Source organism: Manis pentadactyla, chromosome 6 (assembly GCF_030020395.1).
Source record: "Manis pentadactyla isolate mManPen7 chromosome 6, mManPen7.hap1, whole genome shotgun sequence".
NCBI lineage: Eukaryota > Metazoa > Chordata > Mammalia > Pholidota > Manidae > Manis > Manis pentadactyla.
The window spans coordinates 58,497,501-58,517,987 of NC_080024.1; the positions used below are offsets into that span (position 1 = coordinate 58,497,501).

General features: G+C 38.7%; 1 protein-coding gene across 1 annotated transcript in view; it reads left to right on the forward strand.

Moving 5' to 3' along the window:
• PDE11A (phosphodiesterase 11A) overlaps positions 1-20,487 on the forward strand; it is a 395,750-nt gene that overhangs the window by 342,047 nt on the left and 33,216 nt on the right. The window contains exons 18-19 of the mRNA XM_036879447.2: positions 1,366-1,440; positions 18,998-19,081. Coding sequence (XP_036735342.2) covers positions 1,366-1,440; positions 18,998-19,081 — 159 coding nt within the window. The remainder of the gene's footprint in view (positions 1-1,365; positions 1,441-18,997; positions 19,082-20,487) is intronic.

Genomic DNA, 20,487 nt, shown 5'->3' on the forward strand with positions numbered 1-20,487 from the left:
ATAAAAAATCCAATCAGGAGTCACTTAATGTTCCTGATTGGGTTTTTAAGTACAAAAGAAATGGTGGTGCAAGTTGAGCTGTGAAAGAAGCACAGGGGAGATACCCAGGACTGCTTTAGAAAGATTAAGGACAGGGTTTTGTTTTAATTTCTTTGCTGTCCAGGGGCTACAAACCTATGCAGGACTCCCACTTTGGGGTAACCTGATGTGTGTATTTGCATTTGTTAATGCAAAAGGCTCACCTCAGAGCGATCTGAAGGAGAGTTCTGGGAACTGAATAAATGAGGCCAGTCCCTTAGGGGACCATTTCTTCTTGAAAGAGACGCCAGGGACAGAGGAGGCCCAGAGTGCTAAAGAAGTGAATCAGGGCCTAGAAAAATTGAGTGAGTTCTAACTAGTTTTATGTAGTTGAGTTTTTTTAATATACTCACATTCCTTATTAGAAATATTTAAAATCTGAACTGGGTAGATATTCTATTTCTTTATAAATGAACTACAAACATGCACTCTCAGGCATTTGTGTATGTATGTGTGTATATGTAATGTTGTTTTTATGTTTTATCCATGGTTATGACTTATGTTTGACAAAAATCTCTTGAGAGATGCATTTAGGTAAATTATCTTGATTCTATGCACTTGACCAAAATTAAACATTCTAGCCTTTGCCAGGCTAAGAACTTCATCTTTGTGAGAGCTTGGAATAGAGGAAAATTAGTCAGGGGATCCAGATTTTCTTGCCATCAAGTTATCTGGGATTTTTTTCTACTCTTCCAATATTTTGTAAATCCATCTAGTTCATCTCAGAGATTTCCTGGATGCACACCATAATGTTGTTGAAAATACCTATTGAACACTTATCTGTCATATCAATTTGCTTTCCAAAGCTATCTTTAGAAGTGCAGGGCTTGGAGAAGCTTCTCTTTGGTTTGACTAGTGGATGAAAAGTGGAAAAATGCATAGTAAAACATCTACATGAAAACAACCAAAAGTTGGCTGAATTGTCATTACAAATATACTATCCATAAGTTATTATTAGGTTTTATTTGCTTCGTTTTTCTGTAAAAGAACATTTCCTACTTCGAAGGTGGCAACCCAGTGCCTCATCCCAAATATGGAACAATACTGTCTGAGATCATCTACTGGCATCTAAAAATACATTGCAGAAGTTCTTCTGATTAAAAGGAAATCAGTTTCATTGATTAAATTCTGTAATGCTATCAAGCACATGAGATAATACACTTCCTCAAAAGCTTTTTAAATGATTGTCTGTGTTGAAGATAATCACCCCCACATAAGGCAGAAATAACTTCTAAGTCTCATGATAAATTACACATAGCCATAAATTAAAATTTTTATATGTTTCAGGTGGCTGAACTTGTAACCAGTGAGTTCTTCGAACAAGGAGATCGGGAGAGGTCAGAACTTAAACTCACTCCTTCAGTAAGTACCTCTTTTTATTATGACATATTTACACTTTTTAATGACATTTGAAAAAATGACTCTAAATCACAACTTGAAAATGGAGAAGACTGAGAACAGAGTTAAGGAAGCACTCCTGAAAGTTTAAAACTTTAATTAAGCTTTGATGCTAAACACTCTTATTCCCAGGTTTCCAGTTAAGAGTGGTAAGCTCCTTAACAAGCATTCCTGAACTCCCACAGTGAGACAAGTAAGCACAAGGGTGGCATTTGAATAGCTCAGAGCCCAGTGCTGGCATTACATATGTAGTCAATGGCTACTTTAGAATAGAAACACAGAAAGAGCTTAAAGGCAAGCTATTCAGCCTTGAGGCACTAAAATGGACAGCTGCAGTAAATAATGGATATTCTGGATTTTATTTTCCAATTTCGAACTTCCCCAAATCCCAAAAGCGAATCATTTTCAAGTCTCTCTTTTTCCTTGTTTGCAAAATGAAAAGTTTTGGGAACTAGGTTCTACTAATTGAAATGGTATTTATTTTGAGTTCATCCATTTAATTATTATATGACAATGTAGTAAATAGGCTGAGGATAATGGTGTTTTTTTACTCATCAGAACACAAGACATCAATTCCTCAGTCACCACCCTCAGGAGGGGGAGGCCTCTTTATTCTTAATAAGTGGTTACTAAAAATATATAACTCAACAACTTTAAAAATGGTGCAAAGTATTTGTAAGCCTGGCACAGCACAGTAGATTCAATGAAGCTCAAGAAATGAAGCTCAATTTCAAAAATGTCTGTTTATAAGGATTCTAATCAACTGAGTTTTGAACTTTCAGAGATATTTATAAACGTTTCAAGCTTTAAGACTTTTCTTTGCTGAGATTTAAAAATAAGACAAAGCAGCAAAACTAGCTCCTAGCCTAAATAGTTTCAACTCTTTGAAGTCAGAACTCAACAGTCTATACTAATTTTGATTACTCTTAATTTGTTGCTTACCTATAAAAGTTCAGAAGACAACATAGGTTAAAATACTCACCAATTCTTTTAGTTTCCAAAGCAACATCTGTTTATCCTGTTCTCAGAAAATTCCTTTATTCTTTTTTTGTTGATGTGAGCATATTTGGTTATAAAAATAAAGGTACTAGATTGGGATAAATAGTTAATGTCTAAAATCTAGTATAATCCAAATTTCTCTCAGCTACATATCTATTTTCAAATAAAAGCTTTCATTCCTTTCAGAAACTGTTTTAGAGGCATCCTCTGACAGGTTTGCAATGCAACAATACCACAGGCCATTTAATTAAATGAAAAAATAATGAGTCATTTGCCAGTATTTGGGAGCTGACAGGTTCAGTGGCTGCAGCACTAAGAAGCCTTGGCCTGTAGGCTCAGATAAGACATTGTCTGAAGACACAGATCAAATTAATTTTGTGATGGAAACACAGCTCTAAATGCTACTCTTTCCTCACAAGAGACTTCTTAATACTGTTGATGGCCATCTCCTGGCTGCTGTCACAGGAGCATCCCTCATTATTTTTTTTCCAAAGATGTCTGAAAATACATGCACCCAGAGGTGACACCTGCTGTGTTCATTATATCTTGATATTTCAAAATAAAGTTGTCTGGGAGTCCCCTTCGGATGTCATGGTCCTAAAGGTCATCAGAGTAACTTTCTGAAGACAAAGGCTAGTCTGGACCACAGCCAAAGTTAATAGTGGAAGCAGTGAGTCCACTAATAAAATATGCTTGAGCTTCTATCTCCAGGTATCAAGCACAAAGCTGGACATTGTGCCTACCCATGAGTAAGGCACCATGTTCCCTGCCCTCAAAAAGCTTCTCAACTGGTGGGAAATATAAACATGAAGTAAATAATCAAATTACAAGATACCAAGTACTGTAAAAGGAAAGGACAGGACAATGTGCTATCTCACACTTCCACTAATCAAACATTTATTAATAAGGGACTAGTCCAGAAATAAACCCTTACAATTATGGTCAACTGATTTTTGACAAGGATACCAAAAGGTCTGAAGGGGGGAAATTAATCTTTTCAAATAGTGCTGGTACCACAGGGCATCCATATGTGAATGAAATAAGTAGGACCTCTACCTATCACTAGACCACAAAATACCCAAAATAACCTCAAGATGGATCATAGACCTAAATATAACAGCTGAAACTATGAAACACTTAAAAGAAAACAAGGTATAAATCTTCTGGATTGGATTTGGCAATGGTGTCTTAGATATGACACCAAAAGCATAAGAGACAAAAGATAAAATAGGTAAGTTGGATTTCATTGAAATTAAAAACTGTGTCAGTCAGAGGACACTATCAAGAAAATGAAAAGAGATGACACTAAAGAACTAAAGAGGGCGGCATGAGAGGTGAAACAGAGGTTTCCTCATAAAACCACACATAATACAAAAATATAATTAATACAACTAATCCTGAAAGAGCAACAGGAAAGAAGGCTGCACCAGACTGCATAAACCTGGACAAAAGAAAAGACCTCATGGAACAGGGTAATGTTCCACAACCACGATCTGACCAGACCTAAGCCCTTCCCCCACCCCAGCTCACTGGTGAGAGGAAGAGAAATAAAATAGGGAGGAATGAAGGCCTGGACTGCTGAACAACTAGCTCTGGAGATCTGCTCTAGGACCACAAACCTACATTGCGTGGTGCTCTGGTGATAAGTGGGATTGCCAAGCTAACACAGGTGGAATACCTGGAGAGACTGAGATTCCAGCTGCTTGTGGAAAACAGGGATCCATATCTGGCTGCTCTGGGACAAAAGAAAGGCAGGCAGTCTGAGAGACTTCCTAACAGCAAAAGGACCCCTAACAGGGCGAGGATTGCACAGAGCTAACTACTCAAGGGAAAGGACAGGAAGACAAAATTGTCCAAGCACACTCTTCCCAGAAGTTTGGGAATATTCAGGAGCTTCAGGAACTCCATCCCCATGGCTGTATACACAGCTCCAAGGCCCACCACTGTGACACGCAGCCTGTTGCACCTTCTCCCAGCCAGTCCACCCCTGGCTCACAAACTGGCAAGCCCTGCCCTGGCATTTAGGCCAGCCAGAGGGAAGCCTCACCTACAGCAACTACAATCACAAAGCACAGAGGCTTACACCTGTGTGTTCGGCCCACTGTTTCAGGCAGTGGAGACAGGCATAGCAGCCAGGAAGCAGGAAACTGCTCTTTCCTCCATCAAGGCACCAATACTGCTCTCCTATGACACTCAAAAATGCTCCAGGGGCTGAGCAGCTCCAGAGAGTAGAGCTTCTGGGCACTAGAGGGTGCCATATACAAATATGAAACATCAAAGGAAACGAAACTGGTTCAAACCAAAATCATACAAACATCAGAAAAAGAGTCAAATGAAACCGATCTCATCGATGTTACTAAAAGAGTTTTCAAAATAAAAATCATAATCATGCTCATGGGGGTACAGAAAAATATTCAAGAACTCAGGAACAAATTCCGGTCAGACATCCAATCATGAAGGAATACAATGGAGATTCTTCAGGGAGGATTAGATATGGTGGAGGAGATGATAAATGAAATAGAAATTAAAGAAGAGGAATAAAGCAGGCCGAGGCACAGAGAGAAAAAAGGATCTCTAAGAATGAAAGAATACTTAGAGAACTGTGTGACCAATCCAAACAGAACAATATTCATACTATACAGGTACCAGAAGAAGAGAAGAGAGAAAAAGGGATAGAAAGTGTCTTTGAGGAGGTAATTGCTGAAAACTTCCTCAGTCTGGGAAAGGAGATAATCTCTCAGGCCATGGAGGTGCACAGATATACCAACACAAGGGACCAAGGAAGACAACACCAAGACATATAATAATTAAAATAGCAAAGATCAAGAATAAGGACAGACTATTAAAAGCAGCCAGACAGAGAAATAAGGTCACATAAGAAGGAAAATCCATAAGGCTATTATCAGACTTCTCAGCAGAAACTTTACAGGCCAGAAGGGAAGGGTGTGATATATTTAATGCAATGAAGCAGAAGGGCCTCAAACCAAGAATACTGTATCCAGCATGATTATCATTTAAATTTGAAGGAGGGATTAAACAATTTCCAGATAAGCAAAAGCTGATAGAATCTACCACCCACAAAGCATCTCTGCAGTGTATTTTGGAGGGACTGCTATAGAAAGAAGTGTTCCTAAGGCTAAACAGCCATCACCATGGGTAATAAAACCTCAGTAAAGAAAGTAGAACAATTAATTACTTAGCAAATGCAAAATTAAATCACCTACCCCCAAAGTCAGTCAAGGGATAGACAAAAAGTACAGAATATGATACCTAATATATAAAGAATGGAGAAGGAAGAAAAAGGAGGAGAAGAAAGGAACCTACAGATTGTGTTTGTAATAGCATACTAAGTGAGTTAAGTTAGACTCTTAGATAGTAAGGAAGTTAACCTTGAACCTTTGGTAACCACGAATCTAAAGCCTGCAATGGCAATAAGTACATACATATCGATAATCACCCTAAATGTAAATGGTCTGAATGCACCAATAAAAGACATAGAATCACTGAATGGATAAAAAAACAAGACCCATCTATATGCTGCCTACAGAAGACTCATTTTAAACCCAAAGACATACACAGATTAAAAGTGAAGGGATGGAAAATATACTTCATGCAATTAAGGGAGAAAAAAGCAGGAGTTGCAGTACTTGTATTTGACAAAATAGACCTCAAAAAAAGAAACTCACAAGAGACAAAGAAGGACATTACATAGTGATAAAGGGGTCTATCCAACAAGAAGATATAACCATTATAAATATCTATGCACCCGAGGATCATGGGAAGATGGTGGCATGAGTAGTTCAGAGGAAATCTCCTCCCCAAAACATATATATTTATGAAAATACAATAAATACAACTATTCCTATAAGAGACACCAGTGGATACAGTACAACAGCCAGGATACATCTACATCTGTGAGAACTCAACATCACATGAAGGGGGTAAGATACAAGCCGCGGCCAGGCGGGACCCGAATGCTCCCCCACCCCAAAACCTGGAGGGAAGAAAGGAGTCAGAATGGGGAGGAGTGAAAGCCCAAGACTGCTAAACAACCAGCTCTAGAAATCCGCACCTGGAATGCAGATACAAGGTGCATGGGGTGCTGGATATTAGAGAAATGGAAAAGCAAAACCTGTGGGCCGGTCTCTGCAACCAGCACCCCTGAGACAAAAGAAAAGCGAGTGCTTTCTGCAAGTCTTAAAAAGACAGGGACCCCATGGCTGGATGAAGTTGTCCCGGCACACAAAGCTAGCAGCTGGGAATCCTGGGGAAACTTAGGCGCCCTAAACCTTCAGAGTGCAGCTCTGAAGCCCCTCAGGCACTAAGCAGCCTGCCAGTCTTTCCTCCAACTGGCACAGACCCCGACACACCGGCCCAGTAGCGTGAGAGTGGCAGCGTGTGCCAGGGACAGCAGCACCAGAAGGGACCGGGAGCAGATCCATGCACCAGCGGCACCAGATGGGACCAGGAGAGGCTTGTGCAAGCCCGCAGCAGCGCAACTGAACAGCCCGGGCACGGCTCGCACGCACCAGTGGCAGTGAAGCCAGAGGAGCCCGGTAGAGGCCCGCACAGGAGAGCCCCACGCGCACCTGCAGTGGAGCCAGAGGGAGCAGGCGTGCTCCCAGCAGCTGACTGGAATCCCAGCCCAATGCACAGCCACCCGGGCCACACCCAAAGGCCGCTGCTGCCACACAGCTGCCCAGCGGAGGTGCTGCGAGGAAGTAGGAGCGCACCTGGCGTGCCTACCACTCCCCGCAGGGCTCCATGCTGGTCTGACGGAGACCCCGCCCACAGCAGATTAGGGGACTAACCCGGTGGCTGCTCCAGGAGTGTGGGTAACCGTCACAGGCAGCGGAAAAGGGCAAGGCATCCAGCAAGCAGGAAAGGACTGTCTTCTCCCACCTGACACACCCGCAGCCTGCTTACAGCCACCACTATCACCATGAAAAGGCAAAAAAATTTAGTCCAGTCCAGGATAGTTCAAACAACATGTGAGAAAGGATCTGCAGAGGCTGACCTAACCAGTCTCCCTGAAAAAGAATTCAAAATAAAAATCATAAACATGCTGACAGAGATGCAGAGAAATATGCAAGAGCTACAGGATGAAGTCCGGAGGGAGATTTACAGATGTCTGGAGGGAGATTACAGAAGTGAAACAAATTCTAGAAGGATTTATAAGCAGAATAGATAAGATGCAAGAGGCCATTGATGGAATAGAAACCAGAGGACAGGAACGCATAGAAGCTGACGCAGAGAGAGATAAAAGGATCTCAGAAATGAAACAATATTAAGAGAACTGTGTGACCAATCCAAAAGGAACAATATCTGCATTATAGGGGTACCAGAGGAAGAAGAGAGAGAAAAAGGGATAGAAAGTGTCATTGAAGAAATAATTGCTGAGAACTTCCCCAAACTGGGGGAGGAAATAGTTGCTGAGACTACAGAGGCACACAGAAATCCCGAGAGATGGGACCCAAAGAGGACAACACCAAGACACATAATACTTAAAATGGCAAAGATCAAGGACAAGGACAGAGTATTAACGGCAGCCAGAGAGAGAAAAAAGGTCACCTACAAAGTAAAACACATCAGGCTATCATCAGACTTCTTAACAGAAACCCTACAGGCCAGAAGAGAATGGCATGATATATTTAATGCAATGAAACACAAGGGCCTTGAACCAGGAATACTGTATCCAGCACGATTATCATTTAAATATGAAGGAGGGATTAAACAATTCCCAGACAAGAAAAGGTTGAGGGAATTTGCCTTCCACAAACCACCTCTACAGGGTATCCTAGAGGGACTGCTCTAGATGGGAGCACTCCTAAAAAGAGCACAGAACAAAACACCCAATATATGAAGAATGGAGAAGAAGGAAAAAGAAGGGAAAGAAATAATCATCAGACTGTGTTTATAACAGCTCAATAAGCCAGTAAAGTCACACAGTAAACAAGCTAACCTTGAACCTTTGGTAACCACGAACCTAAAGCCTACAATGGCAATAAGTACATATCTGTCAATAATCACTCTAAATATAAATGGACTGAATGCACCAATCAAAAGACACAGAGTAATAGAATGGATAAAAAAGGAAGACCCATCCATATGCTGCTTACAAGAGACTCACCTCAAACCCAAAGACATGCACAGACTTAAAGTCAAGGGATGGGAAAGGATATTTCACGCAAACAACAAAGAGAAAAAAGCAGATGTTGCAATACTAGTATCAGACAAAACAGACTTCAAAACAAAGAAAGTAACAAGAGATAAAGAAGGACATTACATAATGATAAAGGGCTCAGTCCAACAAGAGGATATAACTATTATAAACATATATGCACCCAATACAGGAGCACCAATATATGTGAAACAAACACTAACAGAATTAAAGGAGGAAATAGAATGCAATGCATTCATTCTAGGAGACTTTAACACACCACTCACTCCAAAGGACAGATCCACTAGACACAAAATAAGTAAGGAAACAGAGGCACTGAACAACACACTAGAATAGATGGACCTAACAGACATCTATAGAACTCTACATCCTAAAGCAACAGGATACACATTCTTCTCAAGTGCACATGGAACTTCTCCAGAACAGACCACATACTAGGCCACAAAAAGAGCCTCAGTAAATTCCAAAAGATTGAAATCCTACCAACCAACTTTTCAGACCACAAAGGTATAAAACTAGAAATAAATTGTACAAAGAAAGCAAAAAGGCTCACAAACGCATGGTGGCTTAACAACATGCTCCTAAATAATCAATGGATCAATGACCAAATTAAAATGGAGATCCAGCAATATATAGAAACAAATGACAACAACAACACAAAGCCCCAATTTCTGTGGGACACAGCAAAAGCAGTCTTAAGAGGAAAGTATATAGCAATCCAGGCATATTTAAAGAAGGAAGAACAATCCCAAATGATTAGTCTAATGTCAAAATTATCGAAACTGGAAAAAGAAGAACAAATGAGGCCTAAGGTCAGCAGACGGAGGGACATAATAAAGATCAGAGAAGAAATAAATAAAATTGAGAAGAATAAAACAATAGCAAAAATCAATGAAACCAAGAGCTGGTTCTTCGAGAGAATAAACAAAATAGATAAGCCTCTAGCCAGACTTATTAAGAGAAAAAGAGAGTCAACACACATCAACAGAATCAGAAACGAGAAAGGAAAAATCACGACGGACCCCACAGAAATACAAAGAATTATTAGAGAATACTATGAAAACCTATATGCTAACAAGCTGGAAAACCTAGGAGAAATGGACAACTTCCTAGAAAAATACAACCTTCTAAGACTGACCCAGAAAGAAACAGAAAATCTAAACAGACCAATTACCAGCAATGAAATTGAAAAGGTAATCAAAAAAATACCCAAGAACAAAACCCCAGGCCAGATGGATTTACCTCGGAATTTTATCAGACATACAGAGAAGACATAATACCATTCTCCTTAAAGTTTTCCACAAAATAGAAGAGGAGGGAATACTCCAAAACTCATTCTATGAAGCCAACATCACCCTAATACCAAAACCAGGCAAAGACCCCACCAAAAAAAAGAAAACTACAGACCAATATCCCTGATGAATGTAGATGCAAAAATACCCAATAAAATATTAGCAAACTTAATTCAAAAATACACCAAGAAGAACATACACCATGACCAAGTGCGATTAATCCCAGGGATGCAAGGATGGTACAACATTCGAAAATCCATCAACATCATCCACCACATCAACAAAAAGAACAACAAAAACCACATGATCATCTCCATAGATGCTGAAAAAGCATTCAACAAAATTCAACATCCGTTCATGATAAAAACTCTCAACAAAATGGGCATAGAGGGCAAGTACCACAACATAATAAAGGCCATATATGATAAACCCACAGCTAACATCATACTGAACAGTGAGAGGCTGAAAGCTTTTCCTCTGAGATTGGGAACAAGACAGGGATGCCCACCCTCCCCACTGTTATTCAACATAGTACTGGAGGTCCTAGCCATGGCAATCAGACAAAACAAAGAAATACAATGAATCCAAGTTGGTAAAAAAGAAGTCAAACTGTCACTATTTGCAGATGACATGATATTGTACATAAAAAACCCTAAAGACTCCACTGCAAAACTACAAGTGCTAATATTGGAATTCAGCAAAGTTGCAGGATACAAAATTAACACACAGAAATCTGAGGTTTCCTATACACTAACAATGAACTAATAGAAAGAGAAATCAGGAAAACATTTCCATTCACAATAGCATCAAAAAGAATAAAGTATCTAGGAATAAACCTAACCAAGAAAGTGAAAGACCTATACCCTGAAAACTACAAGACACTGTTAAGGGAAATTAAAGAGGTCACTAACAAATGGAAACTCATCCCATGCTCCTGGCTAGGAAGAATTAATATCGTCAAAATGGCCATCCTGCCCAAAGCAATATACAAATTCAATGTAATCCCTATCAAATTACCAACAGCATTCTCAATGAACTGGAACAAATAGTTCAAAATTCATATTGAACCGCCAATGACCCCAAATAACCATAGCAATCCTGAGAAGGAAGAATAAAGTGGGGGGATCTCGCTCCCTAACTTCAAGCTCTACTACAAAGCCACAGTAATCAAGACAATTTGGTACTAGCAGAAGAACAGAACCACAGACCAGCGGAACAGAATAGAGACTCCAGACATTAACCCAAACATATATATCCAATTAATAAACGATAAAGAAGCCAAGGACATACAATGGGGAAAGGACAGTCTCTTCAACAGATGGTGCTGGCAAAACTGGACAGCTACATGTAAGAGAATGAAACTGGATTACTGTCTAACCCCATACACAAAAGTAAATTCAAAATGGATCAAAGACCTGAATGTAAGTCATGAAACCATAAAACTCTTAGAAAAAAACATAGGCAAAAATCTCATGGACATAAACATGAGTGACTTCTTCATGAACATATCTCCCTGGGCAAGGGAAACAAAGGCAAAAATGAACAAGGTGAACTATATCAAGCTAAAAAGCTTCTGTACAGCAAAGGACACCAGCAATAGAACAAAAAGGTATCCTACAATATGGGAGAATATATTCATAAATGACAGATCCGATAAAGGGTTGACATCCAAAATATATAAAGAGCTCACACACCTCAACAAACAAAAAGCAAATAATCCAATTAAAAAATGGGCAGAGGAGATGAATAGACAGTTCTCCAAAGAAGAGATCCAGATGGCCAACAGGCACATGAAAAGATGCTCCACATCGCTAATCATCAGAGAAATGCAAATTAAAACCACAATGAGATATCACCTCACACCAGTAAGGATCACCATCATCCAAAAGACAAACAACAACAAATTTTGGTGAGGTTGTGGAGAAAAGGGAACCCTCCTACACTGCCGGTGGGAATGTAAATTAGTTCTACCATTGTGGAAAGCAGTATGGAGGTTCCTCAGAATGCTCAAAATAGAAACACCATTTGACCCAGGAATTCCACTTCTAGGAATTTGCCCTAAGAATGCAGCACTCCAGTTTGAAAAAGACAGATGCACCCCTATGTTTATCACTGCACTATTTAGAATAGCCAAGATATGGAAGCAACCTAAATGTTCATCAGTAGATGAATGTATAAAGATGATGTGGTACATATACACAATGGAATATTACTCAGCCATAAGAAAAAAACAGATCCTATCATGTGCAACAGCATGGATGGAGCTAGAGGGTATTATGCTCAGTGAAATAAGCCAGGGGGAGAAAGACAAGTGCCAAATGATTTCACTCATATGTGGAGTATAAGAACAAAGGAAAACTGAAGGAACAAAACAGCAGCAGAATCACAGAACCCAAGAATGGACTAATAGTTACCAAAGAGAAAGGGACTGGGAACAATGGGTGGGAATGGAGGGATAAGGGCAGGGAAAAAGAAAGAAGGCAGTACGATTAGCATGTATAGTGTGTGGGGGGCACAGGGAGGGCTGTGCAACACAGAGAAGACAAGTAGTGATTTTACAGCATCTTACTATGCAGATGGACAGTGTCTGTGAAGGGGTATGTGGGGGGGACTTGGTGAAGTGGGAAACCTAGTAAACGTAATGTTCTTTCTGTAATTGTAGATTAATGATACCAAAATAAAAATAAATAAATAAAAAATATCTATGCACTCAACACAGGAGCACCTACATATATGAAACAAACACTAACAAAATTAAAGGAGGAAATAGAATGCAATGCATTCATTTTAGGAGACTTCAATACACCACTCACTCCAAAGGACAGATCAACTAGACAGAAAATAAGTAAGGAGACAGAAGCAATGAACAACACATTAGAACAGATGGACCTAACAGACACCCACAGAACTCTCCATCCAAAAGTAACAGGATACACATTCTTCTCAAGGGCACATGGAACATTTTTAAGAATTTATCATATACTAGGCCACAAAAAGAGCCTCAGTAAACTCAAAAAGATTGAAATTGTACCAACCAGCTTCTCAGATCTCAAAGGTATTAAAGTAGAAATAAGTTACGCAAAGAAAACAAAAAATCCCAACAATTGCGTTGAGGCTTCACAACATGCTCCTAAATAAGCAACAGATCAATGACCAAATAAAAAACAGATATCAAACAGTATATGGAGACAAATAACTACAATAATTCAACACTGCAAAATCTGTCGGACACAGTGAAGAACATGCTGAGAGGAAAGTATATTGCAATACAGGTCTACCTCAGGAAAGAGGAACAATCCCATATGAACAGTCTAAACTCACAATGAATGAAACTAGAAAAAGAAGAACAAATGAGGGCCAAAGTCAGTAGAAGGAGGGACATAATAAACATTAGATCAGAAATAAATAAAATCGAGAAGAATGAAACAATAGAAAGAATCAATGAAAGCAAAAGTTGGTTCTTTGAGAAAATAAAGAAAATAGATAAACCCCTAGCCAGACATATCAAGAAAAAAAGAGAGTCTACACACATAAAAAGAATCAGAAATGAGAAAGGAAAAATCACTATGGACACCAAAGAAATACAAAGAATTATTAGAGAATACTGTGAAAAACTATATGCTAACAAACTGGATAACTAGAAGAAATGGACAACTTTCTAGAAAAATACAACCTTCCAAGGCTGTCCCAGAAAGAAACAGAAAATCCGAATAGACCAATTACCAGCAACGAAATTGAATTGGAAATCCAAAAACTACCTAAGAACAAAGGCTATGTACCAGATGGCTTCACTGCTGAATTTTATCAAACATTTAGTAAAGACCTAATACCAATTCTCCTTAAAGTTTTCCCTAAATAGAAGAAGAAGGAATACTTGCAAACTCATTTTATGAGGTCAGCATAGCTCTAATACCAAAACCAGGCTAAGACACCACAAAAAAAGAAAATTACAAACTAATATACCTGATGAAAAAAGATGCAAAATACTCAACAAAATATTAGCAAACCAAATTCAAAAATTTATGAAAAAGATCATACACCATGATCAAGTAGGATTTATTCCAGGGATGCAAGGATGGCACAATATTTGAAAATCCATCAACATCATCCACCACATCAACAAAAAGAAGGACAAAAGCCACATGATCATCTGCCTAAGTGCTGAAAAAGCATTCAACAAAATTCAACATCCATTCATTATAAAAACTCTCAACAGAATGGGTATAGAGGGCAAGTACCTCAACATAATAAAGTCCATATATGACACACCCACAGCCAACATCATACTTAAAGGCAAGAAGCTGAAAGCCTTTCCTTTAAGATCAGAAACAAGAAAAGGATCTCTCCACTTTTATTCAACATAGTACTGAAGGTCCTAGCCACAGCAGTCAGACAACACAAAGAAATAAAAGGCATCCAGATTGGAAAAGAAGATGTTAAACTGTCCCTGTTTGCAGATGACATGATATTGTACATAAAAATCCCTAAAGAATCCACTCCAAAACTATTAGATCTAGTATCTGAATTCAGGAAAGTTGCAGGATGCAAAATTAATACACAGAAATATGCTGCATTCCTATACACTAATGATGAACTAGCAGAAAGAGAAATCAGGAAAACAATTCCTTTCACAATTGCATCAAAAAGAATAAAATACCTAGGAATAAACATAACCAAGAAAGTGAAAGACCTATACTCTGAAAATGGCAAGATACTCATGAGAGAAATTAAAGAAGACACCAATAAATGGAAACACATCCTGTGCTCATGGATAGGAAGAATTAATATTGTCAAAATGGGCATCCTGCCTAAACAGTCTACAGATTCAATGCAATTTCTATCAAAATACCAACAGCCTTCTTCAATGAACTAAAGCAAATAGTTCTAAAATTCATATGGAACCACAAAAGATCCCAAATAGCCAAATCAATCCTGAGAAGGAATAATAAAGCTGGGGGGATTACAGTCCCCAACTTCAAGCTCTACTACAAAGCCACAGTAATCAAGACAATTTGGTACTGGCACAAGAACAAACAATAGACCAATGGAACCGACTAGAGAGCTCAGATATAAACCCAACTATATGTGGCCAATTAATGTATGATAAAGGAGCCATGGATATACAATGGGGAAATGACAGCCTCTTCAACAACTGGTGTTGGCAAAACTGGACAGCTACGTGCAAGAGAATGAAACTGAATTATTATTTAACCCCATACACAAAAGTAAACTCAAAGTGAATCAAAGACCTGAATGTTAGTTATGAAACCATACAACTCTTTGAAGACAACATAGGCAAAAATCTCCTGAATATAAACATGAGCAACTTGTTCCTGAATGCATGTCCTCAAGCAAGGGAAACAAAACAAAAATGAACACATGGGGCTACATCAAACTAAAAGGCTTCTGTTCAGCAAAGGACACCATCAACAGAACGCAAAGGCATCCTACAGTGTGGGAGAATATATTTGTAAATGACATATCCAACAAGGGGTTAACATCCAAAATACATAAAGAACTCACACGCTTCAACACCCAAAAAGCAAATAACCTGATTAAAAAGTGGGTGGAGGATATGAAGAGCAATTCTCCAAAGAAGAAATTCAGATGGCCAACAAGAACATGAAAAGATACTCCACATCACTAATCATCAGAGAAATGCAAATTAAAACCACAATAAGATATCACCTCACACCAGTTAGGATGGCCAGCATTGAAAAGACTAAGAACAACAAATGCTGGTGAGGATGCAGAGAAAGGGGAACCCTCCTACACTGCTGGTGGTAACGTAAGCTAGTTCAACCATTGTGGAAAGCAATACGGAGGTTCCTGAAAAAAACTAAAAAAAGAAATACCATTTGACCTGGGAATTCCACTCCTAGGAATTTACCCAAATAATACAAGTTCTCAGATTCAAAAAGACATCTGCACCCCCATGTTTATCACAACACTGTTTACAATAGCCAAGACATGGAAGCAACCTAAGTGTCCATCAGTAGATGAATGTATGAAGAAGAGGTGGTACATATACGTAATGGAATACTATTCAGCCATAAGAAAGAAACAAATACTACCATCTGCAACAACATGGGCAGAGCTGTGGAGGATATTATGCTGAGTGAAATAAGCCAGGCAGAGTAAGACAAGTGCCAAATGATGTCCCTCATTTGTGGAGTATAACAACGAAGCAAAACTGAAGGAACAAAACAGCTGCAGACTTACAGACTCCAAGAAGGGACTAGTGGTTACCAAAAGGGAGGGTAGTAGGAGGGCGGGTGGGGAGGAATGGAAAACGGGATTGAGGAGTATTATGTTTCATACACATGGTGTGCAGAGGTCACAGGGAAGATAGTGTAGCACAGAGAAGGCAAATAGTGAATCTGTGGCATCTTACTACACTGATGGACAGAGACTGCAATAGGGTATGGTGGGGGACACAATAATATGGGTGAATGTAGTAACCACATTGTTTTTTTATGTAAAACCTTCATAAGAGTGCCTATCAATAATACCTTAATAAAAAAAAAGAAAAAGAAAAAGAAATAAAAAAAGAAGACACGACACAAAGAAAGAGGAAATGAGGTATTGGATAGGGTGATATTTTCAATTAAGGATCCAGAAATTTTCGATTGAGGTGATCTTGAAAATATACTTGCATGGAACGAGGATGAAGTCATTGTACTTCCCAAACAGGTTCATGCCAAGCCTATTACACTGTTACATCCAGAGACTTAGTGAAACATTTGTTCCTCTTGGTGGTGGGAGGGGAGGGGTTTCTGCCTCCCTGGTGTTTAAAAATAAAGTGTTCATCCTTAGTAAAAAAAAAAGAAAGAAAGAAAAGAAAACAAAAAGACAAGCCATAGAATGGGAGAAATTATTTCCAAATAATGTATCTGATATAGACCTAGTATCTAGAATATATAAAGAACTAGTACAACTCAACATAGAAGAGACAAATAACCCAACATTAAAACTGGGCAAAGGATCTAAAGAGACATTTCTCCAAACAGTATATGTAAATGGCCAATAAGCACATGAAAAGATGCTCAAATCACTAGGCATCAGAGAAATGCAAATCAAAACCACAGTGAGATACACTTCACATCCACTAGGATGGCTATAATAAAAGCCAGACAATAATAAATGTTGACAAGGATGTGGAGAAATTGAAACTTCATATGTTGCTGGTAAGAATGTAAAATAATATGGCTGCTTTGGAAAAGTTTGGAAACAGTTTGGGAAACAACTCCTTAAAACTTTAAATATTAGAATTACCATATGGCTCACCAGTTCTACCTCTAGGTATATCCCCAAGAAAAATGCACATACATCTGCACAAAAACTTGTCCATGAATATTCATAGCAGCATTATTCATAATAGCCAAAAAGTGGAAAGAACCCAAATGTCTATCAACTCATGAATGGATAAAAAGGATAGTATGTCTATACAATTGGAATATCTTTTGGCAATAAAACTGAAGTACTGAAACATACTACAGGAGTAAACCTTGAAAATGTTATGCTAAGTGCAAGAAGCTGGTCACACAAGAACACATATCATATGACTCCATTTATATGAAATGTGCTGAATAGGCAAATCTATACAAACAAAAAGTAGATTCGTGGATGCCTAAGGCTGGGGATTTAAGGAACAGTGAGGAGTTAAGCTAATTGATATGAGATTTTTTAGGTCGGGTGATAAAAATGTTCTGACATTGTGGTAATTGGTTACACAACTAATTGTGAATATACTAAAAATCAATGCATTTTTTTTAAAAAGTAATTGTATAATATAGACAAGAATAGAGTAATTAAGTTAGAAAATTTCAGATAACAATGAGAGCTGTAGAGAAGATAAAATAGGATAATATTTTTTAAAAGAACATTTCAGACCAAAACTCATGCAGTTCACAGGAACCATCCGTTTCTCCAGCACATTTCACAGTCTTCTCCAAATTCTAGTCCTCTTTTCCGATTTTTAACATTTCACATTGCCGGACAAGGATAAGCAGAGCCTGTGGGAGTCAGTGACCTTCTACCTCAGATATTTCCCTCAGTGTTGCCTTTCCATCATCTTGTGAACCTTGGCAGCTAGTGATTTATGCCCCACCCATGCCCACCTCACTCATAAGTCTGAAGGGTGAAAGATTTCTTAACATCCTGGGACCAAGGGGATGTTGTGGATATGCCCTCAAGACCTATGTGAAAGCCCAAACGATGGCCGATGCCACATTTTATCTAGAGGAAAGACAACCTACCATAAGACTATAAGGCAGGACAAAGTCACTTCTTAGAGCCCAGCCTTACTCTTTAAGAACAGAGGGAAGAATGTTCTCTTTGGAGAAGAACTGGCGGTGTTTTTCAAGGAATCCATATTAGCCCTCCCCTTCCAACTGACTATTTCCCTTTTTATGTCTGTCCAACAGAAATATGTCACTTCTTTTTCTCAAAAAATATATCCAAATTTTCTAAATATTATAATACCACAAAGTTTAAAGGGTGGGAATGAGGAGAGAATAGGTACCTCCCACCATCATCCATCCGATGATAGATGAAAATTTAGAAATTTATTAATGACACAGAACTGTATTGTCAAACCAACGCCCCACCCTGAAAAGTTAATACAAGCAGTTTCTATTTAAAATGAAATTGCTTTAAGTCTATCCCAATCTACCCCCACTCTTACATTAAAATAAAAGCCTGCATTGTTTTGTGGCAGTAAAGCACATCCCATTCCCCTTGACTTGTACCCAATTCCCAGGGACCTGATGGCTTGATTTAGTGGTGTTTACCAATATCCAAAGACGGATTTTGGCCTCAAGGAGGTGTGTGCTATAAAGTTCAAATAAATTCTCTTACACATCTCATAAAAAGAGTGAAAATATTTTATTTCTCACCACAGATAAAGGAGAAATAAGTACATGTAAAGATTGATAGTGATTTGTGAAGTGTTCAGTTGGTAAAAATTGGATCACTGTGGTAAAGCATTTGACAGAGCACCTGTAAAATACTCCAGTATAATATAGCAAGGGTCTCCACCCTCTTCTAGGCTATTTTTGATCGGAACCGGAAGGATGAACTGCCTCGGTTACAATTGGAGTGGATTGACAGCATCTGCATGCCTTTGTATCAGGTAATCATGATTTGGGAGGATCTGCGGGTCCTGACCAAGCCAGGGAAGAAGAGTGTACGTACACTGCTTTCAGAAGCACTGGTTTCAGGAGCCCCTTCCAGGGTATGTATGTTGCTAAGACTCAGTTGCACTTTATCTTTTCTTGGATTTCTGACTGTCCCCCTGTAAAAGTTGGTACTGGGGAACCAGAGACCTGAATTCTCCTAAAACATAATCTCCATGGGTCTCAACTCCCTCATCTGTAAAGCAGTGATAATAATACTTTATCTAGTATTTCCCAAACCGTACCTGATGGAACACAGGATCCGACCATAGCTTAATAGATACTTCTTCAAAAAAAGCTGTCAGGCAAACAACTAGGGCACTGCCATGAACATTAAAATACTGAAGGCTCAGAGAATTCCTTCAGGAAAGAAACATGTCTAACCCTGATTAATTCTGAATTTCTCAAACATTTGACCATGGAAAACTTTTTTTATTTTAATTTTTTTTACAATTCTTGGTTTACTTTCATTAATATCATGTGAGTCATGAGAGTTTTATGAAACACAGTTTTCTGCTCTGATCCCGTGGTCTGGGCCACGGGGTTTTGAAAACCACCTTCCATCTTAAAAATCTGCCTGTCTTTAAGATGCATGTGACAAATGCCAACCACTGAATTCTAAGCAAGATGCTCTAATGGTTTCTAGCTCTGCTGCCTGGTGTTCGGAACTCTGCTCCTGGCAAGGAGACAAGTGTCATTGGCTTTGAATGTTCACACTCCAATTTTTGAGTACGGGTTAGAGCTGGCAGTTTAGTGTACATTGGCTTTTAATTCTACTTCCAAGCATTGGCTTCCATGTGTAAACCTGGCAAGTTCTTTACCCCCTACCTAGCTCAATCAGACTGAGCTTCTTTTCTATCTTCAAAGTGAGAAACACATGCAGGGAAAGCAAAACCACTTTAGTTGCTCACTCTGTGTAACTCCATTAAAAACACGGTATTGTTTTTTAAGGACCTCACAATCATTAAGTTCCAGGCTTATCTACCACTTTGTTTCCAGCACTTTTAGGAACTGCTGAGCCCTGTCACATTACCCTGAAATAAAAACCTAGAATACTATCTTAAAAATGGAAATGTAATTTAACATTTGGCTCTAAACAACAAAAGTAAGTTCACTTTTTGTTTCATATTATTTATTAAAAATATGATAATATAAAATCAAAGTTTCAAAATAATCTAAAATATTTTAGTTATAAATGGGACATAATGTTATTTTACTTAATAATGAAAGATTAGGTGAAAAAAATCAAGAATGATGTATATATTATAAGAAGATCCTTAACTCTCTTTTCTTCCTGTCTGCTCCTCTCATCCTTGCTCCTCTGAAAAAGCTGGGCCCCCATGTGTAAAGCCCACAGCTGTTG